The following is a 23,629-nucleotide window of genomic DNA, read 5'->3' on the forward strand; positions in this document are numbered from 1 at the left end:
TGGGTGTCAGTTTGAGTGAGAGTTTGAATCAGTGAGGGTGGGTGTCAGTTTGAGTGAGAGTTTAAATCAGAGAGTGTGGGTGTCAGTTTGAATCAGTGAAGGTGGGTGTCAGTTTGAGTGAGAGTTTAAATCAGAGTGTGGGTGTCTGTTTGAATCAGTGAGGGTGGGTGTCAGTTTGAGTGAGAGTTTAAATCAGAGTGTGGGTGTCTGTTTGAATAAGTGAGGGTGGGTGTCAGTTTGAGTGAGTGTTTCAATCAGTGAGTGTGGGTGTCGGTTTGAATCAGTAAAGTTGGGTGTCAGTTTGAGTGAGAGTTTGAATCAGTGAGTGTGGGTGTCAGTTTGAATTAGTGAGTGTGGGTGTCAGTTTGAATCAGTGATGGTGGGTGTCAGTTTGAGTGATAGTTAGAATCAGTGAGTGTGGGTGTCAGTTTGAATCAGTGAGTGTGGGTGTCAGTTTGAATCAGTGATGGTGGGTGTCAGTTTGAGTGATAGTTTGAATCAGTGAGTGTGGGTGTCAGTTTGAATCAGTGAAAGTGGGTGTCAGTGTGAGTGAGAGTTTGAATCAGTGAGTGTGGGTGTCAGTTTGAATCAGTGAGTGTGGGTGTCAGTTTGAATCAGTGAAGGTGGGTGTCAGTTTGAGTGAGAGTTTGAATCACTGAGTGTGGGTGTCAGTTTGAATCAGTGAGGGTGGGTGTCAGTTTGAGTGAGAGTTTGAATCAGTGAGTGTGGGTCAGTTTGAATCAGTGAGGGTGGGTGTCAGTTTGAGTGAGAGTTTGAATCAGTGAGGGTGGGTGTCAGTTTGACTGAGAGTTTAAATCAGAGTGTGGGTGTCAGTTTGAATCAGTGAAGGTGGGTGTCAGTTTGAGTGAGAGTTTAAATCAGAGTGTGAGTGTCTGTTTGAATCAGTGAGGGTGGGTGTCAGTTTGAGTGTGAGTTTGAATCAGAGTGTGGGTGTCAGTTTGAATCAGTGAGGGTGGGTGTCAGATGGAGTGAGAGTTTGAATCAGTGAGTGTGGGTGTCAGTTTGAGTGAGAGTTTGAATCAGTGAGTGTGGGTGTCAGTTTGAATCAGTCAGGGTGGGTGTCAGTTTGAGTGAGAGTTTGAATCAGTGAGTGTGGGTGTCAGTTTGAATCAGTGAGGGTGGGTGTCAGTTTGAGTGAGAGTTTGAATCAGTGAGGGTGGGTGTCAGTTTGAGTGAGAGTTTAAATCAGAGAGTGTGGGTGTCAGTTTGAATCAGTGAGTGTGGGTGTCAGTTTGAATCAGTTAGGGTGGGTGTCAGTTTGAGTGAGAGTTTGAATCAGAGTGTGGGTGTCAGTTTGAATCAGTGAGGGTGGGTGTCAGTTTGAGTGAGAGTTTGAATCAGAGTGTGGGTGTCAGTTTGAATCAGTGAGGTTGGATGTCAGTTTGAGTGAGAGTTTGAATCAGTGAGTGTGGGTGTCAGTTTGAATCAGTGAGGGTGGGTGTCAGTTTGAGTGAGAGTTTGAATCAGAGTGTGGGTGTCAGTTTGAATCAGTGAGGGTGGGTGTCAGTTTGAGTGAGAGTTTGAATCAGAGTGTGGGTGTCAGTTTGAATCAGTGAGGGTGGGTGTCAGTTTGAGTGAGAGTTTGAATCAGAGTGTGGGTGTCAGTTTGAATCAGTGAGGGTGGGTGTCAGATGGAGTGAGAGTTTGAATCAGTGAGTGTGGGTGTCAGTTTGAGTGAGAGTTTGAATCAGTGAGTGTGGGTGTCAGTTTGAATCAGTCAGGGTGGGTGTCAGTTTGAGTGAGAGTTTGAATCAGTGAGTGTGGGTGTCAGTTTGAATCAGTGAGGGTGGGTGTCAGTTTGAGTGAGAGTTTGAATCAGTGAGGGTGGGTGTCAGTTTGAGTGAGAGTTTAAATCAGAGAGTGTGGGTGTCAGTTTGAATCAGTGAGTGTGGGTGTCAGTTTGAATCAGTTAGGGTGGGTGTCAGTTTGAGTGAGAGTTTGAATCAGAGTGTGGGTGTCAGTTTGAATCAGTGAGGGTGGGTGTCAGTTTGAGTGAGAGTTTGAATCAGAGTGTGGGTGTCAGTTTGAATCAGTGAGTGTGGGTGTCAGTTTGAATCAGTGAGGGTGGGTGACAGTTTGAGTGAGAGTTTGAATCAGAGTGTGGGTGTCACTTTGAATCAGTGAGTGTGGGTGTCAGTTTGAATCAGTAGGGTGGGTGTCAGTTTGAGTGAGAGTTTGAATCAGAGTGTGGGTGTCAGTTTGAATCAGTGAGGGTGGGTGTCAGTTTGAGTGAGAGTTTGAATCAGAGTGTGGGTGTCAGTTTGAAACAGTGAGGGTGGGTGTCAGTTTGAGTGAGAGTTTGAATCAGAGTGTGGGTGTCAGTTTGAATCAGTGAGGGTGGGTGTCAGTTTGAGTGAGAGTTTGAATCAGAGTGTGGTTGTCAGTTTGAATGAGTGAGGGTGGGTGTCAGTTTGAGTGAGAGTTTGAATCAGTGAGTGTGGGTGTCAGTTTGAATCAGTGAGGGTGTGTGTCAGTTTGAGTGAGAGTTTGAATCAGAGTGTGGGTGTCAGTTTGAATCAGTGAGGGTGGGTGTCAGTTTGAGTGAGAGTTTGAATCAGAGTGTGGGTGTCAGTTTGAATCAGTGAGGGTGGGTGTCAGTTTGAGTGAGAGTTTGAATCAGAGTGTGGGTGTCAGTTTGAATCAGTGAGGGTGGGTGTCAGTTTGAGTGAGAGTTTGAATCAGAGTGTGGGTGTCAGTTTGAATCAGTGAGGGTGGGTGTCAGTTTGAGTGAGAGTTTGTATCAGTGAGTGTGGGTGTCAGTTTGAGTGAGAGTTTGAATCAGTGAGTGTGGGTGTCAGTTTGAATCAGTCAGGGTGGGTGTCAGTTTGAGTGAGAGTTTAAATCAGTGAGTGTGGGTGTCAGTTTGAATCAGTGAGGGTGGGTGTCAGTTTGAGTGAGAGTTTGAATCAGTGAGGGTGGGTGTCAGTTTGAGTGAGAGTTTAAATCAGAGAGTGTGGGTGTCAGTTTGAATCAGTGAAGGTGGGTGTCAGTTTGAGTGAGAGTTTAAATCAGAGTGTGGGTGTCTGTTTGAATCAGTGAGGGTGGGTGTCAGTTTGAGTGAGAGTTTAAATCAGAGTGTGGGTGTCTGTTTGAATAAGTGAGGGTGGGTATCAGTTTGAGTGAGTGTTTCAATCAGTGAGTGTGGGTGTCGGTTTGAATCAGTGAAGTTGGGTGTCAGTTTGAGTGAGAGTTTGAATCAGTGAGTGTGGGTGTCAGTTTGAATTAGTGAGTGTGGGTGTCAGTTTGAATCAGTGATGGTGGGTGTCAGTTTGAGTGATAGTTTGAATCAGTGAGTGTGGGTGTCAGTTTGAATCAGTGAGTGTGGGTGTCAGTTTGAATCAGTGATGGTGGGTGTCAGTTTGAGTGATAGTTTGAATCAGTGAGTGTGGGTGTCAGTTTGAATCAGTGAAAGTGGGTGTCAGTGTGAGTGAGAGTTTGAATCAGTGAGTGTGGGTGTCAGTTTGAATCAGTGAAGGTGGGTGTCAGTTTGAGTGAGAGTTTGAATCACTGAGTGTGGGTGTCAGTTTGAATCAGTGAGGGTGGGTGTCAGTTTGAGTGAGAGTTTGAATCAGTGAGTGTGGGTCAGTTTGAATCAGTGAGGGTGGGTGTCAGTTTGACTGAGAGTTTAAATCAGAGTGTGGGTGTCAGTTTGAATCAGTGAAGGTGGGTGTCAGTTTGAGTGAGAGTTTAAATCAGAGTGTGGGTGTCTGTTTGAATCAGTGAGGGTGGGTGTCAGTTTGAGTGAGAGTTTGAATCAGAGTGTGGGTGTCAGTTTGAATCAGTGAGGGTGGGTGTCAGATGGAGTGAGAGTTTGAATCAGTGAGTGTGGGTGTCAGTTTGAGTGAGAGTTTGAATCAGTGAGTGTGGGTGTCAGTTTGAATCAGTCAGGGTGGGTGTCAGTTTGAGTGAGAGTTTGAATCAGTGAGTGTGGGTGTCAGTTTGAATCAGTGAGGGTGGGTGTCAGTTTGAGTGAGAGTTTGAATCAGTGAGGGTGGGTGTCAGTTTGAGTGAGAGTTTAAATCAGAGAGTGTGGGTGTCAGTTTGAATCAGTGAGTGTGGGTGTCAGTTTGAATCAGTTAGGGTGGGTGTCAGTTTGAGTGAGAGTTTGAATCAGAGTGTGGGTGTCAGTTTGAATCAGTGAGGGTGGGTGTCAGTTTGAGTGAGAGTTTGAATCAGAGTGTGGGTGTCAGTTTGAATCAGTGAGGTTGGATGTCAGTTTGAGTGAGAGTTTGAATCAGTGAGTGTGGGTGTCAGTTTGAATCAGTGAGGGTGGGTGTCAGTTTGAGTGAGAGTTTGAATCAGTGAGGGTGGGTGTCAGTTTGAGTGAGAGTTTAAATCAGAGTGTGGGTGTCAGATTGAATCAGTGAAGGTGGGTGTCAGTTTGAGTGAGAGTTTGAATCAGAGTGTGGGTGTCAGTTTGAATCAGTGAGGGTGGGTGTCAGTTTGAGTGAGAGTTTGAATCAGAGTGTGGGTGTCAGTTTGAATCAGTGAGGGTGGGTGTCAGTTTGAGTGAGAGTTTGAATCAGAGTGTGGGTGTCAGTTTGAATCACTGAGTGTGGGTGTCAGTTTGAGTGAGAGTTTGAATCAGAGTGTGGGTGTCAGTTTGAATCAGTGAGTGTGGGTGTCAGTTTGAATCAGTGAGGGTGGGTGACAGTTTGAGTGAGAGTTTGAATCAGAGTGTGGGTGTCAGTTTGAATCAGTGAGTGTGGGTGTCAGTTTGAATCAGTAGGGTGGGTGTCAGTTTGAGTGAGAGTTTGAATCAGAGTGTGGGTGTCAGTTTGAATCAGTGAGGGTGGGTGTCAGTTTGAGTGAGAGTTTGAATCAGAGTGTGGGTGTCAGTTTGAATCAGTGAGGGTGGGTGTCAGTTTGAGTGAGAGTTTGAATCAGAGTGTGGGTGTCAGTTTGAATCAGTGAGGGTGGGTGTCAGTTTGAGTGAGAGTTTGAATCAGAGTGTGGTTGTCAGTTTGAATCAGTGAGGGTGGGTGTCAATTTGAGTGAGAGTTTGAATCAGTGAGTGTGGGTGTCAGTTTGAATCAGTGAGGGTGTGTGTCAGTTTGAGTGAGAGTTTGAATCAGAGTGTGGGTGTCAGTTTGAATCAGTGAGGGTGGGTGTCAGTTTGAGTGAGAGTTTGAATCAGAGTGTGGGTGTCAGTTTGAATCAGTGAGGGTGGGTGTCAGTTTGAGTGAGAGTTTGAATCAGAGTGTGGGTGTCAGTTTGAATCAGTGAGGGTGGGTGTCAGTTTGAGTGAGAGTTTGAATCAGAGTGTGGGTGTCAGTTTGAATCAGTGAGGGTGTGTGTCAGTTTGAGTGAGAGTTTGAATCAGAGTGTGGGTGTCAGTTTGAATCAGTGAGGGTGGGTGTCAGTTTGAGTGAGAGTTTGAATCAGAGTGTGGGTGTCAGTTTGAATCAGTGAGGGTGTGTGTCAGTTTGAGTGAGAGTTTGAATCAGAGTGTGGGTGTCAGTTTGAATCAGTGAGGGTGGGTGTCAGTTTGAGTGAGAGTTTGAATCAGAGTGTGGGTGTCAGTTTGAATCAGTGAGTGTGGGTGTCAGTTTGAATCAGTAGGGTGGGTGTCAGTTTGAGTGAGAGTTTGAATCAGAGTGTGGGTGTCAGTTTGAATCAGTGAGGGTGGGTGTCAGTTTGAGTGAGAGTTTGAATCAGAGTGTGGGTGTCAGTTTGAATCAGTGAGGGTGGGTGTCAGTTTGAGTGAGAGTTTGAATCAGAGTGTGGGTGTCAGTTTGAATCAGTGAGGGTGGGTGTCAGTTTGAGTGAGAGTTTGAATCAGAGTGTGGTTGTCAGTTTGAATCAGTGAGGGTGGGTGTCAGTTTGAGTGAGAGTTTGAATCAGTGAGTGTGGGTGTCAGTTTGAATCAGTGAGGGTGTGTGTCAGTTTGAGTGAGAGTTTGAATCAGAGTGTGGGTGTCAGTTTGAGTGAGAGTTTGAATCAGAGTGTGGGTGTCAGTTTGAGTGAGAGTTTGAATCAGAGTGTGGGTGTCAGTTTGAGTGAGAGTTTGAATCAGAGTGTGGTTGTCAGTTTGAATCAGTGAGGGTGCGTGTCAGTTTGAGTGAGAGTTTGAATCAGAGTGTGGGTGTCAGTTTGAATCAGTGAGGGTGGGTGTCAGTTTGAGTGAGAGTTTGAATCAGAGTGTGGGTGTCAGTTTGAATCAGTGAGGGTGGGTGTCAGTTTGAGTGAGAGTTTGAATCAGAGTGTGGGTGTCAGTTTGAATCAGTGAGGGTGGGTGTCAGTTTGAGTGAGAGTTTGAATCAGAGTGTGGGTGTCAGTTTGAATCAGTGAGGGTGGGTGTCAGTTTGAGTGAGAGTTTGAATCAGAGTGTGGGTGTCAGTTTGAATCAGTGAGGGTGGGTGTCAGTTTGAGTGAGAGTTTGAATCAGAGTGTGGGTGTGCTATGTGAACCCCGCCAGTGGCTGCGCTCCGGCACTGTGCTGGTTAAGGTTCCGCTCAGGCCACACTGCCCCCGCGCGAGCGGCAGCGGAGTAGAAGCGGCGGGAAGCGGCCTCGCGACGGTCTGGCGGCTGGAGCTGCGGCTTAGTTGGAAACACGAGCGTCCGAAATCGGAGTAAGCGAGGCCCGAGATTAAGGGCATCGGGCCAGTAAGGAGAGATCGGGGTGACTGGGCCCTGGGTCGGTGCGGAGATGGCGGTCTGATTGGGCCCCGGGCCGGTGTGTAGAGACCGGGATGGCGGGATGACTGGGCCCCGGGCTGGTGTGGAGAGACCGTGTTGGCGGTATGACTCGGCCCCGGGCCGGTGAGGAGATGGCGGTGTGTCTGGGCCCGGACCGGTTTAGAAAGACCGGGGTCGCGCCATGACTGGGTCCTGGGCTGGTGAGGACAGGCTGGGTTGGCGGGGTGACTAGGCCGCTGGCCGGTGAGGGTAGACCCGGGTGATTGGGCCCTTGGCCGGTTAAGAGAGACCGGGGTGACTGGGCCACCGGCCGGTGACGAGAGACCGGGGTGGCGGGGTGACTGGGCCCCGGGCCGAGGTCTTCACTATTAATGATTTGCCTATTTTGTTACAGGCACCGCTTTCTGAAGGGGCAATGTCGGGCAGCTACCGGTGGGGAGGGCCCAGTGGCGGCGAGAGCCGCATCTACGTTGGGAACCTGCCGACCGACGTGCGGATCCGCGATATCGAGGACATTTTCTACAAGTACGGGAAAATCCGGGACATCGACCTTAAGAACAAACGCGGCTCTGCGCCTTTCGCATTCGTGGAGTTCGAGGATCCGAGGTAAACAGGCCAGGCCCAGCCACCCGGCTCCAGGCATCGGATTGGAGGGAAAATACGCTAAATAAAAAAAAACACACCGGCTCGGACCCCAAATCTCAATTTCAAACTGACACCCCCATAATATCTCAATCACAACCCTAGCTCAGCATGAAATCATAATACCGAACCCAGCTCAGTCTCTAAATCTCAATAATAAATTCAACACATCAAATCGCAAACCTTGTCTTGTTCCCAAACCTAGCTTATTCCAAATTACAGCCCCACATCCAATTCAAACTCAACTAAACATCCATAAATCACAAACTCCATTAAAATCTCCAACCCAAACCCGGCTCCGCTCCAAATCTCAATCCCAAACCCAGTTCAGACCCCAAATCCAGCTGAGCTGGGTTTCCTTTAAAGATTTATATTGACATAGTTGGGTTATTTCTTTTTAAAGACTATGTCTCTGTTATCCCTGTTCGAGCTGCTGTATGCTGAACATATTTCATTCACATTTTATACATATTTGAAGAAAAGCTTTAACATGCATTTTAAAAGTTGTAAGATTCATGTTTCAAAATAAAGGCTTCTGCAGATTTTTTTTCTTGGAAATCTGAAATAACTATTATTCCCTAATGTTGCTAAGACAAATAAAATATATCCAGTTTTCTTTTGAATTGAGTTTCAAAGCTGGGGAGCACCTGGACTTTCTGGCTATAGAGATGGACAGTGATTCTCTTCGAGGCGTGCTAAATGAAGAATAGCATTTACATGGATGGGAAAATTAGCACACCCATTTCTACCTTCCTCCATTCCCCAATCTGATTATCTGAACCGTTTGCGGACTCATTCCTTAAGTCTAACGTATGCTTGTGACACCATCGTATTGTCCATTCAGGAACCCTAGCCTCTCTCTATTCCTTGTTACTCTGCTGAAGATGCTGTGTCCTGCTGGTATGGACTAGCACCTTGTCTAGAGTCAGAGAGGCCAGTTGGACCCTTGCTGATACAAGTGATTTCAGCACAGATCAGGGTTGAATCTGTGAACTTCTTGATGTATCTGGGTCAGCGCTACACTGGGCATTGGATTTATCTATTGATCCATCGGGGAGCTCCATTTTTAGCTTGGTGCACGATACAGATCTGTTCTTCAGGGCGCCAAAACTTGAGGATGCTGGTTTTTAAAAAGAAGAAAAATTACTGGGGTAGCAACTGTTCAAGTTTTTACATTGGAGGTACGTTTGAAGAAATGTGTAGCTCTGTCCACGTCTCTGTCAATAAGAGCCAGAACCTGGGTGAAGAGTGGTTAAATCATACAACAAAACTGGACAAGCAAGTGTAGGCTTTTAGGTATAAGTAAAAATGTGCTTAGCAGCTCTGATGGCTGCATATTTTTAACAATATACATTTTTTGCAACATTGAGTATTTTGTACTTTGAAGTTGGTAATGTTTTCCTTCAGTTTCATTTAATAGAAATTTTGATTAGTAGATTTTTCAATAGGAACTTTTACTTCACTTACATAAAAGTTGTTGTACTAATGTATGTTCTTGAACCGGACCCAATGATCAATTGGGTAACTACAGACTTGCATTTATATAGCACTTCTTGCATCTCTCAAACATTCAAGATGCTTTACATACAATTATTTCATCCAGTCACTTATGTAAGCAAGCAAGCAGTTGTTTTGCACACAAAATCCAATAAACAGTAATACGATGACTCACAGGATAATCTTTTTCCAGGAAACTGTCTGAGGAAGGAGTACTAGCGATGGCACTGAACGAATTCCTTGCCGTCCTTTGAATATTGCCATCAGAACTTTGTCCACCTAAACCAATGGAGCATCCCTGGATATAGAGTTTTCAGGCAAGATAGGGAGATAAAAAAGGAGGGGGTGTAATATTAATAGTTAAGGAATCAGTAACAGCTTTGAGGAGGGATGATATGCTAAATGAATCATGAGGCCATATGGATGGAGCTCAGAAATTAAAGGGCAGAAACACTACTAGGAGTGTACTATAGACCCCCAAATAGTGAGAGGGAGCTAGAAGAACAAATATGTAGGCAAATTTCTGAGTGCAAAAACTATAGGGCAAAAATAGTTGGGGATTTCAACTACCCTAATATCAACTGGGATACAAACAGTGTGAAGGGCACATAATTCTTGAACTGCATTCAGGAGAACTTTCTTAGCCAGCACGTAACAAGCCCAATGAGAGAAGGTGCAATTCTAGATTTAGTCTTTGGTAATGAAGCTGGGCAAGTGGATGAAGTAACAGTGGATGACCATTTTGGAGATAGTGACCATAATAGTTTTATCATAATCATGGAAAAGGACATGGATAAAACAGGAGTAAAAGTTCTAAATTGGGGGAAGGCAAATTTACGAAGCTGAGAGGTGACCTGGCGAAAGTGGACTGGATACAGCTACTTGAAGGAAAATCAGTGGCAAACCAGTGGGTGACATCCAAAAGTGAGATACTACAGGCATAGTGTAGCCATGTCCCCACAAAGATAAAGGGTGGTACTGCCAAATTTAGAGCCCCCTGGATATCTAGAAGCCTACAGGGCAAGTTAAAGCAGAAAAAGAAAGCTTATGACAATCACAAAAAACTTAATACTTTAGAAATCCTAGAGGAGTACAGAAAGTGCAGGGGTGAAGTAAAAAAGGAAATTAGAAAAACAAAGAGAGGACATGAAAAATTAGTGGCAGGTAAAATCAAGGAAAACCCGAAGATGTTTTATCAGTACATTAAGAGCAAGAGGATAACAAAGGAAATGATAGGGCGTATCGGAGATGTACAAGGGAACGTATGCTTGGATGCAGAAGATGTGGGCAGGGTTCTTAACGAGGTTTCTGTCTCCCTCTTCATAAAGGAGAGGGTTGATGCAGACATTGTAGTTAAAGAGGAGAGTGTGAAATATTAGGTACGATAAGCATAATGAGAGAGGAAGCACTGACATCCTTGAAAGTGGGTAAATCGCCAGGGCCAGATGGATTGCATCCCAGATTGTTAAAGGAAGCCAGAGAGGAAGTAGCTGATGCACTGAGGATCATCTTCTAATCCTCATTTGATGGGGGCAAGGTGCCAGAGAATTGGAGGTCTGCGAATATTATACCATTGTATAGAAAGGGTGCGAGGGATAGGCCAAATAATTATAGGCCGCTCAGTCTGATCTCGGTGATGGTAAATTATTAGAATCAATTCTGAGGGACAGGAAAAATTGCCACTTAGAAAGGCACAGATTAATCAGGGATAGTCAGCATGGATTTGTTAAGGGATGGTCATGTCTTACTAACATGATTGAGTTTTTTGAGGAAGTAACAAAGAGGATTGTTGAGGGTAGTGCAGTGGATGTGGTCTACATGGATTTTAGTAAAGCATTTTAAAAGGTCTCACAAGGCAGACTGGTCAGTAAAATGAAAGCCCATGGGAGACGGGAGTGTGGCAGGTTGGATCCAAAATTGGCTCTGACAGGAAACAAAGGGTAGTAGTTGATGGATATTTTTGCGAATAGAAAGTGGTTTCCAGTGGCATTCCACAGGGCTCAGTGTTGGGTCCCTTGCTGTTTGTGGTATTTATTAATGATGTGGACTTAAATGTGGGAGGCATGATTGGAAAATTTGCTGATGACGGAAAAATTGGCTGTGTAGTTGATAGTGAAGAGGATAGCTGTAGACTCCAGAATGATATCAATGGTTTGGTTGAGCGGGTGGAAAAATGGCAAATGGAATTCAATCCAGAGAAGTGTGAGGGCAAGGGAAAACAGAGTGAGGGACCACACAATAAATGGGAGGATATTGAGAGGTGCATGTCCACAGGTCCCTGAAAGTGGCAGGGCAGGTAAGTAGAGTGGTGACGAAGGCATATGGAATGCTTTCCTTTACTGGCCGAGGTACAGAATAGAAAAGCAGAGATGTAATGCTGGAACTGTATAAAATGCTGGTTAGGCTGCAGCTGGAGTATTGCGTACAGTTCTGGTCACCACATTCCAGGAAGGACACAATTGCTCTGGAGAGAATACAGATGAGATTTACAAGAATGTTGCCAGGGCTTCAATGTTGCAGATATGAGGATAGATTGGATAGGTTAGGGTTGTTTCCCTTAGAACAGAGGAGGCCGAGGGGGTCTTAATTGAGGTGAACAAAATTATGAGGGGCGTAGATAGAGTCGACAGGAAGGACCTGTTTTCCCTCGGGAGAGGTCAATTACCGGGGGCACAGATTTAAGGTGATTGGTAGAAGGATTAGAGGGGACATGAGGAAAAGCTTTTTCGCCCAGAGGGTGGTGGGTGTGTGGAATTCACTGCCTGGAATGGTGGTGGAGGCAGAAACCCTCAACTCCTTTAAAAGGTACCTGGACATGCACCTGAAGTGCTGTAACCTGCAAGGCTCTAGTCCAGGTGCTGGAAGGTGGGATTAGATTGGGCGGCAATTTTCTTTGGCCAGCACGGACACGGGCTGAATGGCCTCCTTCTGTGCTGTAACCTTTCTATGGTTCGATGGAACAGACAGACAAGGTCTATGTTTAATATATCTGAGAATGAAACACTTCCTTAGTACTACACTAGATTATCAATGTAGATTGTGAAGTCCTGGAGTGGGGCTTCAAGCCACAGCCTTCTCGCTCGAGCAAAAGTGTTGGTACCAGTTAATCAGACCTAACAGACAATGGTGATGTCTGGTATAATTCTGAGCCATCCCAACCAGTTTTGTTCTCTGTCTGTACTGATTTAGCTGATCTGAACCAAGGCAGTAGAATTATAGAATCTTACAACACAGAGGAGGGCCATTCGGCCCATTGTGCCTACAACGTCTGTTTGAATGAACAGTCCTATTTATTTTTTATTTTTAGAGATACAGCACTGAAACAGGCCCTTCGGCCCACCGAGTCTGTGCCAACCAAGAACCACCCATTTATACTAACCCTACAGTAATCCCATATTCCCTACCACCTATTGCCTAGGGGCAATTTACAATGGCCAATTTACCTATCACCTGCAAGTCTTTGGCAGTGGGAGGAAACCGGAGCACCCGGCAAAAACCCACGCGGTCACAGGGAGAACTTGCAAACTCCGCACAGGCAGTACCCAGAATTGAACTCTGGTCCCTGGAGCTGTGAGGCTGCGGCACTAACCACTGCGCCACTGTGCCGCCCATTTAGTTCCACACCCCAGCTTTCTCCGCATATCTCTGCAAATTAGTTATCTTCAAACACATGTCCAATTCTCTTTTGAAAATTCCTTTGGAATCTGATTCCATTACCCTTTCAGGTTCCAGATCTTAACCCTCTGTGTGAAATAATTTCTCCTCGCTTCCCCTCTGGTTCTAGTGCCAATTATTTTAAACCTATGTCCTCTGATTATAAAGTGTTTCTGACTAAGGAGGGAAAGGTTTGGGCAGGATTCCTCCTCCTCGACACTTTGAGGATAGAATTATCTTGTGTCTATCTCAGTTGGTGACTGGCAAGCCTGATGTATACAATTGGACTTGGACATCTAGGCCGTCAAGCTGGCAGCATTTGCAAGCTTACCTGTAGAAGTTCTTCCACTGCTCTGAATCCAAATATTCATCAGGTAGTTGTGAAGCAATTCTGAAGCTTGGAACAACAGCTGCTAGTAGGGGTTACATGATGACCTGATATTTTAACACAATAATAAAGCTAAGGTTTGATGCTCAACTAAGGTTGCAGAGATGTCATCAGTTGCTGTCAAAATACTGTACTTTCAACCACTATTCAGTTGGGTGGGGGTTGTGTTCATGTTATGTGAGGAAGAAATGTTTAGGCCTGATATCAGCTAGCAAGGGCAATGAGTCATGCTTGTCAGTTGTCTAATGACCAACTAGCAATTGTCGTCCTCAGTTGGGGAGAAAATAAGTGTGATCTCTCTTGGGCCAGTTGGCTCTAAGACAGCAGTGAGAGACAGCAATTGTATTTGTATAGCTCCTTCAACATAAAATGTCCTAGAGTGCTTCACAGGAGTGTTATAAAGCCAAATTTGCCACCAAGCCACATTAGAGGATATGAGGGCAGGTGACCAAAAGCTTCGTCAGAGATAGTTTTTAAGGAGAATCTTAGAGGAGGATCCTGAGGCGGAGAGGTATAAGGAGGGAATCCCAGAGATTAGAGCCTTGGCAACTGTAGGCAGGGCCACCAGTGGTGGACCAATTAAAATTGGAGATACTCAAGAGGCCAGAATTAGGGGGACACAAATATCTGAGGGCTGTGAGGCTGGAGGAGATTACAGAGATAGGGAAAATTAAGGCCGTGGAGGGACGTGAAAAGGAGGAGGAAAATTTTTAAATCAAGGCATTGCTTAACCAGGAGCCAATGTAGGCCATTGAGCTGGTGGATGAACGGGACTCAGTGCAAGTAAGGACATGGGCAGCAGAGCTTTGGATGGCCTCAAGTTTATGGACAGTAGGATGTGAGAGGCTGGCCAGGAGTACATTGGAATAGCAAGTTTAGAGGTAACAAAGGGATGGATGAGGGTTTCAGCGACAGATGAGCTGAGGCGGGACAGAGTCAGGCAATGTTACAGAGATGGAAAAAGGCAGTCTTAGTATTGGCGCATATATATGTATGCTTAAAAGCTTATCTCGGGGTCAAATATGAAACCAAGTTACGAACAGTCTGGTCCAGTCTAAGACAGTTGCCAAAGATAGGGTTGGAATTGGTGACTAGAGAATGGAGTTTGCAGAGGGGACCAAAGACAATGGCTTCAGTCTTTCCAATGTTTAATTGGAGGAAGTTTCTGCTCATTCAGTATTGGCTGTCAGACAAGCAGTCTGATAATTTTAGAGACATTGGAGGAATTGAGAGAGGTGATGGTGATGTAGAGCTGGGTGTTGTTAGTAAACTGACACGCTATTTTAGGATGATGTCGCTGATGAATAGCATGTAGATGAGAACTAGGGATAGATCTTTGGGGGAACACCTGAGGTAACGGTGTGAGAGCGGGAAGAAAAACCATTGTAGGTGATTCTCTAGCTTTGATTAGATAGCTAAGAATAGAACCAGGCGAGTGCAGTCCCACCCATTTGGATAACAGTGCAGAGGCATTGGAAGTGTTATCAACCGTGTTAAAAAACTGCAGACAGGTTGAGGACGGCTAGTTTACTTTTGTCCCAGTCACATAGGCTGTCATTGGTGACTTTGGTAAGAGCTGTTTCAGTACTATGACATAGGCTGAAATCTGATTGGAGGGATTCAAGCATGCAGTTTCGGAAAAGATGAGCACGGATTTGGGAGGTGAACTGTGTCAACCCACTATGCCACTCTCGTTAATTGGACATCTGAGCCATCTAGGTCCACAGTACTGCAAGGAGCTATTGATTCATGAGCCTAGGGTGGGTCTTGTAAAGATAATCCTATTGCTGGGGGCTGGGATTCTTTCCATTCAGCTCCAGATAACCCAGATAGCCAATGTCCTAAGGCTAGGTTGGTTTTAGAGGAACAGGACATGGGAGACCACCTACTTCTACCTCTAACATCACCCAATGCTGTCCTTGTCTCAGCTTATCCAGGCCTTAGTCCAGACCTCCTGACTTAACTATTCCAAATAAAAACCAAAAGTGCTGGAAATACTCAGCAGGTCTGGCAGCATCTGTGGAGAGAGAAGCAGAGTTAACGTTTCAAGTCTGTGACCCTTCACGCAGTTCTGATGAAAGGTCACAGACCTGAAATATTAACTCTGCTTATCTCTCCACAGATGCCGCCAGATCTGCTGAGTATTTCCAGCACTTTTTGTTTTTATTTGATTTCCAGCATCTGTGGTATTTTGCTTTAATTTGACTATTCCAAAGCTGTCTTGGCCAGCTTCCCATTTTCCATCCTTAATATACTTCAGCTCATCTAAAGCTTTGCTACCTGTATCCTAACTTGCACCAAGTCCTGTTCACTCATTTCCTCTGTGCTTGCTACATTGTCTTCTGGTCCAGCAGCTCTCCAGTTTTAAAATTCTCATCCTTGTTTTTCTCATCCATGTCCTCATCCTATCTATGTAACCTCCTCCAGCCCTGCAACTCTCCAAGATCTGTGTTCCTCCAATTCTGGCCTCTTGCGCATCCCCATTTTTAATCTCTCTGCCATTTGTAGCCATACATTCGGCCGCCTAAACCAAAAACTCTGGAATATCTCCTTATGTGTCTCGGTGTCAAAATTTGTTTGATATCAGTCCTTTGAAGCACCTTGGGACCTTTTACTACATTAAAGGCGCCATATGGTTGTATGTACTTTTTGTTGGTAAGCTGCATGGAATAAACTACCTTAGTGGCCATATGTACTCTTGCCAACCTAAGCTTAAGTTCTCTGGGCTTGGATAAGTAGAATATGCTCCTTTGGGAAGTGTGTATGTACTCGAGAAAGTGGACTTTCTAATAGCTTGATTAGAATACTGTTCTAACAGTGGTGGATATTGATGAACATCCGATATCCAGCTGACTAGACAAAAATAGAAGCAGTTCCAGTTCTACTTTCAGGGCCGTTTTCAAACTGGTCTGTTTTAATTATGAGCCCTGATATTTTTTTGTGTACATCATTGCGAAACAACTTCTTAATGGGGAAATTACTGGCTTTAAGAAAGGAATTGCACAGTTGACTAGATACACTGCCTGAGATTGAGGAATGAAAACCAAGAATGTTCATTTACTATGCAGTTGTTGATTATCTGAGTGTAAGATGCAGAAAGAAAGCCTCCTGTGCACATGCATGTGTTTCTAAAGAGCAAAATAGATAAGGGCAACACGGTGACACAGCAATTTGAAGCCCCAAAGTACTTTGATGTTGAGTGACAGGAGCCCACATTTGCTTCAGAGCTCTTGAAGTTCATATGAATATCAAATGGCTCTGAGGGCCTTTTGTGAAGTGTCAAGTTGCAATTCTATACACTCCCTTATAATTAGAATTATCAACAGATTTTCACTGCCAAAATTGGAAACCTGAATTACAGTGTCCACTAGTCATGAATAATAGCCTGTTGAGTTGGACATAGTGGACCAATCTTACTAAACCAAGAAGGCTGAGGGGGACATCTGATTGAAATGTACAAAATTTTGAGGGGCCTGGAAAGAGCTGAGATGAAGGGTCTATTCATCTTAGTGGAGAGGTCAGTGACTAGGGGGCATAGATTTAAAGTGATTGGTAGAAAAATTAGAGGGGAGATGAGGAAAAACGTTTTCACCCAGAGGGTGGTGGGGGTCTGGAACTCACTACCTGAAAGGGTAGTTGAGGCAGAAACCCTCAACTCATTCAAAAGGAGTCTTGATATGCACCTCAAGTGCCATAATCTGCAGGGCTATAGACCAAATTGCTGGAAGGTGGGATTCAAATGGATGGATTGTTTTTCGACTGGCACAGACAGGCTGGGCCAAGTGGCCTCTTCATGTGCCTTAAACTATGATTCAGCTCCTGGAGCTCCACATGGTGATACTAATTTGACTTCCATGTCAGTAAAATATGCTCCTCAAATCAAACTGGACTCAAGATAAGCTTTCAGACGTACCACATTATTTTAAGTCAACCCAGCAATGCAGGTATTACAGATTTGCACAATCCCTTCTGATATAGATGTTTACATCATGTTTCAACATGTGGTATGGATCAGTCCCAGTCTGGTATAATTGTATGAGGTTCCTCCAATAGGATTTCAGAGTGAATTTTTTTGCCTCTTTTCCGATGAAATTCTCTGAGGGTATGAGTTAGGAGACTCCATTGGGCAAGATTTTTCTGTTTGTTATTTGCGGTGTTACGGTCAGGTGAGGAGGGGTCGAAGGGCTTCCCTCTTTTAATTCCTTATTTGACCACAACAGGTTTAATTCTTTTTTAAAGTGGATGTACTGGTCAGTTCAGTAGGTGTTTGATTACTTACTTGCTATGATCATAACCAATCAGACAGGTTTTCTTGAGTTTAACAAAGAAAGAGGTTAACTTTAGTGTACTTAAACCGAACTAATTAAAATAATAAACTACGTGCCAACTTTCACACATGCGTTCACGCACACATACACTAGAGGTTCAGACACATACAAATAGGTTATAGAATGGGGAAGGATAGATTGGTCGAGTTAAGAGTCCATTAAAAAAAAGTATACAATCTGGAGTTTGGTGATTCGTCTGGCTTCTAGCTGAATGAGGCTTTTAGTTTGAAGAGATAGATGACTGATTCGGTGGGTCTCTTGGAGACAGTGATGTGGATGATTTCCTCCAAAGGGGTTTCTGATTGTAGCTGGAGTGTGCAGAGGTGGTCAGTTAGCAGGCAGAGTTTGTAACTTGCAAGCTGGGATGGAGAGAGAGAGGGGGGACCCCCACTTGTGTCTGCATGTGTCAGAGTCCAGATGCTTCTCAACCTGTTGCAAAGAAACACCAGCTTAAAACCACTGATGGGGGCTTGTCACATGACAGTCTCCCAGTGATTCAAGTGTGTATTTCTTCTTGCTAAAGGGAACAGGCAGTTCCTTTAAACTTCCTGGGTCTTGGTTCTTGTTGGGGTTAGCAGGCCTTGCAATGTAGGATACAGTGTTGCAAATTAGGTGGCTATCTTAAGCTGCTAGCAAAGTCATCTTTTATCTGTTCCTTTTAAATTTCTTTAAAAAATATAAATTCAGGTCTCCAGTCAGTGGATTAAAGAAATTATCATTCAACAAAGCACGTTGGTGTGACAATGACGACATTACAATTATATGCGTAAAAGTTGTTCAGAGTTCCCACTCCTGATTGGTATCTAGCAATTCTTGCTCGAAATGCACCTCTATTTGTTGAGTGATGCAGGATTGGTCTCAGCTGTGGTGTCCCCACATGGATGTACAGCCTGCTGATAACTTGCTCTCTTCAGTTCACACACAAATGATGGCTACTTGGGTGAGGTACTGAAGGGTGAATGGTGCCTTGGATCCTTAGCCCAGAAAGGGAGTTAACTTATTCAGGAGAGTAGAGAATTGGACATTGGGTAAAATGGGTGGAAATGGGGTAAAATACAGACCCAGAATGGAATCGACAAAACTTGTGTATTTTTCTCGCTCTGACTCTGGTGTTATAAATACTAAGAAATTATTACTGGAACTTGGCTTCAGCTATCCATTTGGTAGGCTGTGAAACATGGAACCGTTTCCCTGTTACTGCATTTAGTAGTTAGGCTGATGTTAAAATTAAATATTTTTGTGACAGAGCCAATGAATCAAGGAGTTGGGAATGTAGACAAGCTGTGTTGTGCACTATTTAAAATTTGTGCTGGTTGGAACTGTTGCTGAGATATTGTTGAGGCGTGTAGTAACCTAGTACACACACATTCTGTAGCTGATTAAAATCAGACAAACCTGGGAATACATAACGGGTCCGACCACATCTGAAGAGAAAAAGGACACAGTTCAGATCTGACAAAGGTTCTGTACTTGAAACATTACCAGTATTTTCTCTGCAAATGCTGAGCAACCTACTAAGCACACCTAGCACTTGTTTCTATTTCAGATTTCCAGCATTGCATGCAGACTTTTAAAAAACTGGCCAAATTAATTCATCAAGTGAGATGCAACTAAATTGCATTCACTCATGCATATGGTTAAATACATTTTATTTAGGTCTTTCTGTAGGAACAGTGCAGATTGTGGTCATGGTTTTGAATGACTTTTGTTTGCTAAATGACTGAACCTTACTTCCAGCTACATTGGGATCCATGTATAGGCATGTCTTTTTTAAGGACAACCTTAAGGATTAGATATCAACTCAAATAGTGATAGGATAAGGGAGAGTTGTAATTTGAAACTGCAGTATTATACCCAGATTTGTTTGCTGTATTAGTACCAATAGGTATAGCAAAAGAAAAATCACAATTGTACCAGTGCACTTTGGTGTTAGGCAGAACTCTGAATTGACCACTCAGCATGCTACCAGCTCCAGTGATGTACCTACAACTAACAGTACTTCACCCCGGTGTTTGTACAGCTTAAAATAATTTCTCTAGACACGACCAGAGTTTGGAAGGTCAAATCTCTAATTGTGCATTTTGTCATAACAGTTCAATTGGATATAATATGAAAATTCAACGGAGTTACCATCAGGCTTTGCTGAAATCTATGGATTGTGTGTTTAGAGCCTCCATACTGTGGTCACTGGGCAGCTTTGGAAACAGAAGACAAATAATGTAATTGCATTACTGAAAGGAAATTTGCCTATGTACTGTGCTGCTGCTGCTTACTAAATGGTCGACCTAGTTCTGTAAAGCACAGAAGGACCCTCTCCAGTCTCAAACATAACCTGTTTTTAAATTGTTAAATGTACATATTTTCTCTTGGTCCAGCTACAGTCTTGGTTTTGTGTTCATTTGCCTGTGTACTTTTTGCAGCTTGACGCTGTTCAGCCAACAGGACCATCCATGTACATCTCAGCTGGGCAACCCCATGAAGCATCTGAAATAAATAGATCAATTATAGACATCCTATTGGTGGCAACTTCACTGGATCTTTCCTTGGGTTACACATAGGAAGAAATTTCCAAATAGATGGAAAATTGTGGCTTAACTTCTTCCTCCCCCCTTGCATTGGCAGAGATGCACAAGACGCAGTCTATGGAAGAAATGGTTATGATTATGGAGTCTATCGTTTACGGGTGGAGTTCCAGAGAGGCAGAGGAGTTGGCGGAGTCGGCGGTGGATCTAGAGGAAGACCAGGACCAGCTGCCCGCAGATCAGATTTCAGGGTCATTGTCTCTGGTGCGTTTTTGTTTCCGTTTCATGTTTGACAGCCAATGTTTTTGTTTAAAAACCCGAGTAGAGTTGGAAAACCATTTAGAATATCCATGTAAAGCTGGAGTGTCCATATGATGGCCAATAACTCCTGGCAATTGAACCCACAAAGCCCAAGCAATTTGCTTTCTGTTTACTCTTATATATTCCATACTGTTTAAATTTTGTGATCTCAGAGGCTTGGAAAGGGCTGTTGGCACATTTGTTGATAAATTCTAAATGAAAACATCAACATCTGTTAATCCCAGCAAATTAACCGGAATATTCATTTAAACTTTATATTGGACAGCAAGGAACAGTGTATGCACCATGACCTGAGTTTGGACAAAAAGCTTTGGACACTCCTGGTATCAAGCAACTTCATATGTTTTAAGGATGAAGATCATTGTCATATGTGGCTTCGTACGTAGATTTATGTACTGATCCTTATTCTGCTACAGGACTAGAAATGCATAGTTTAACAAGTCTATTATTGCCACTTTCCCTGGAAATCATCATGGAACTTTTAAACAATTATGCGGGTTGCCACATTATTTTTATTTTATGATTTCTCTCTCCTTTTTTTCTCTGCCAATTTTCTCCTTTCTACAACTGTTTTCCCCCCCCCACCCCCAACCCCGACACCAGGCATTGCCTGCTTGCAAGACGGATTCCACAGGGATCCTGTAGTACCTCACCAAAGTGACTTCTGTCATTTTTAAGCCTAGACAGCAAGCTATTTGACTCTGGATAGGGGCCATCATCGCTAAGTCCAATTCAGTCCTTGTCCAATGTCTGTACACGGGCACTCGCTGTAGAATCTCTGGATGCCGATCAAGAGTGGGAACTCTGACTGAATTTTCTCCTCTATAGTCTAAGGGTGCTGGAGCCAATTGTAACAACAACACTAAGGCGAGCATTTTAGTGATATATCATCATTCTTCAAGAGCTGACACAAATTGGAGTAAAAACAGAAAGTGTTGGAAAATTGGATCAGTCAACATCTTAAAGAGAAAAAGACAAGTTAATGGTTGAGCTGAGACTGTTCTTTAAATTCAGTCTTTTTCTACTTCATATGCTGACTGACCTGCTTTGATTTGCTGTTTTACCCCTGATTTCCAGCATTTCTTCTAACTCTGCTAATTGATTCCCTTGGACCAATGCTTCAGACTTTATGGAGAGAACATGCATCTGAGGCCCATACCTTACTGTCATGGTGATCGAAGAAAATGCTGGGACAGACAAATTCCTTCTGGATTGATTCTTCAAAGATGCTGCTTTATTTTACCGGACATAGATCAGTAATTTTTCCTGATCTGATATTCAGCAGCCTATAGCCAGTCCTCTCCAAGTTCAACCCTGTGGGTATTTGGGTCTCTTTTGCTTGTTGAATGAGCTATTTATTTTGCTCCCTGTTGTTACCTTCTTGTATATTGTGACTTTTGTTACATTTAACACTTCAGTCCAGATATAACAATTCTCAAAAAAGAACTAAAAGGTTAAAAACCGGATTATGGAAATGAACCACGTGATCTTTGTGGCATACTGTGAGGGCATCTGATTTATAACTCAGATCCAATCAGAAATGATATATTTTCTCTATCCCGGAACTCTCATTCAAAATTGAGGTGCTCAGACAGCAAATTACACTACATGGGACATGTCATGGAACATGCTGTACCAAATAACTTGCTCTACATATTTATAATACATTTCTGTGGGTGAAGAAGAAGATACTTTATTAAGCACCTTCCCAAACAAGGACTTAATGTGGTGAATCTGTTGCTTGAGGAGCAATCAGTTCTAATGCTTCTGGAGGAAGTAATTTGACTACAGCAAAACAGGAGCACACATGTGCTGAAGTCATTTAAGAGACAGTTGGATTCCCTGAGAATTACTAAGAGGGATTGAATGACCTCCCTCCTTCATATCTATTCTGTGAAATTGTGAAAAATCATTGATTCTTGAAGTAAAATACTGTTATTCCTTCACTTTTGCAATCTTCTCTATTAAACTTATTTCTGGTTTGTGTGCATACAGCACACCCGATTTCGGTCCTCAGGGTTAACACTTTCAAAATCTTTTCCTGTGTAGGGCTACCTCCCTCCGGCAGCTGGCAGGATTTGAAGGATCACATGCGAGAGGCTGGTGATGTTTGCTATGCAGATGTTCTGGGAGAAGGTGCTGGAGTGGTGGAATTCCTCCGCAAGGAGGACATGGATTATGCAGTACGGAAGCTTGATGATACAAAATTTCGCTCTCACGAGGTTTGTTTGTTTTAGCTGTAGATGTTTGTTAGGAAATTCTAAACAAGGGTTGAAACATGTTAGTGATGCCATGTCCTAGCAGCTCCGTTGATAAATGAATAACTTGAATCCTACTGATCAGAAGGTTTCGTGTTCTGAGCTAAATTAGCAGTAGAGCTGCTATATTGGGCTTCATGCTCCTGAGTTAACAATGGAGGGATAAATCAGCCAGGGCTGTTAGTTCAGTTACCGTGGTATGGATGTTGGATGAGGGCAGGATTGGTTTGACTGTGATTTCCCCCACTATCATAACCCTGCTGGCACAATCTGTCTAGGCCCATTTATTTATGGTTAGCGTTCAACCTGAGTTTTTTTAAATTTGTTCATGGGATGTGGGCATTGCTGGCTAATTGCCCTTGCGAAGGTGGTGGTGAGCTGCCTTTCTGAACCATTGCAGTCCTTGGGGTGTAGGTACACCAACAGTACTGTTAGGAAGGGAGTTCCAGGATTTTGATCCAGTGACAGTGAAGGAACGGCGATATAGTTCCAAGTCAGGCTGGTGTGGGGAACTTGCAGGTGTTGGTGTTCCTATGCATCTGCTGCCCTGTCCTTCTAGGTGGTAGAAGTCATGGGTTTGTGCTGTCGAAGGAGCCTTGGTGAGTTGCTGCAGTGCATCTTGTAGATCACTGTTGTGCAACGTACGGCCCGTGGGCCAGTATGCGGCCCGCCAAAGCTTTACATCTGGCCAGCGCCCGTTGTTCATCCTCGCCAACGCTCAGTGAGTGGAGATGGAAAATTTCCCTTTGTCTTCCTGCAGAGCGGCCTTTTTAAAAACATCACGTGAATTTCACAGCTAATAGCTGTGGAAGCAAGAACGTGCTTCCCAACATTGGACAGATTCGAAGTTTACTGACTTTTTTTAAAAGTCCGACAGAAAACCCTGAATCTGACTGATGTTGCGAAGCGCGTTCCTGCTTCAGCAGCTGTCAGCTGTGAAACTCAGCGCGAAGTTTTTAAACAAACTGATAAACCACAAAGCTGCTATGCTGAGCTTCAGCTCAGTGCAACTGTCAGAGACGGGTGTTCGGGGGAGAGAGAGGGTGTGTGTGTGGGAACAGAGAGGGTGTGTGTGTGGGAACAGAGGGGGGGTGTGTGGGAGAGAAAGAGAAGGTGGGTGTGTGGGGGAGAGAAGGTGGGTGTGTGGGGGAGAGAAGGGGTGTGTGTGGGGGGGAGAGAAGGGGTGTGTGTGGGGGGGAGAGAAGGGGTGTGTGGGGGGGAGAGAGGGAGGGGGGTGTGTGTGGGGGGAGAGAGAGGGAGGGGGGTGTGTGTGGGGGGGGGAGAGAGAGGGAGGGGGGTGTGTGTGGGGGGAGAGAGGGGGAGGGGGGTGTGTGTAGGGGGAGAGAGAGGGAGGGGGG

At 44.3% G+C, this 23,629-nt stretch overlaps 1 protein-coding gene across 1 annotated transcript in view; it reads left to right on the forward strand.

Annotated features, from left to right (window-relative positions):
• Window positions 1-6,398: 6,398 nt before the first annotated feature.
• The window catches only part of LOC137382800 (serine/arginine-rich splicing factor 1B-like), a 33,715-nt gene continuing 16,484 nt past the window's right edge, over window positions 6,399-23,629 (forward strand). The window contains exons 1-4 of the mRNA XM_068055226.1: window positions 6,399-6,594; window positions 7,056-7,267; window positions 19,793-19,956; window positions 22,063-22,235. Coding sequence (XP_067911327.1) covers window positions 7,077-7,267; window positions 19,793-19,956; window positions 22,063-22,235 — 528 coding nt within the window. The 5' untranslated portion in view covers window positions 6,399-6,594; window positions 7,056-7,076. The remainder of the gene's footprint in view (window positions 6,595-7,055; window positions 7,268-19,792; window positions 19,957-22,062; window positions 22,236-23,629) is intronic.

This window comes from Heterodontus francisci, chromosome 23 (assembly GCF_036365525.1).
Source record: "Heterodontus francisci isolate sHetFra1 chromosome 23, sHetFra1.hap1, whole genome shotgun sequence".
Taxonomy (NCBI): Eukaryota; Metazoa; Chordata; class Chondrichthyes; order Heterodontiformes; family Heterodontidae; genus Heterodontus; species Heterodontus francisci.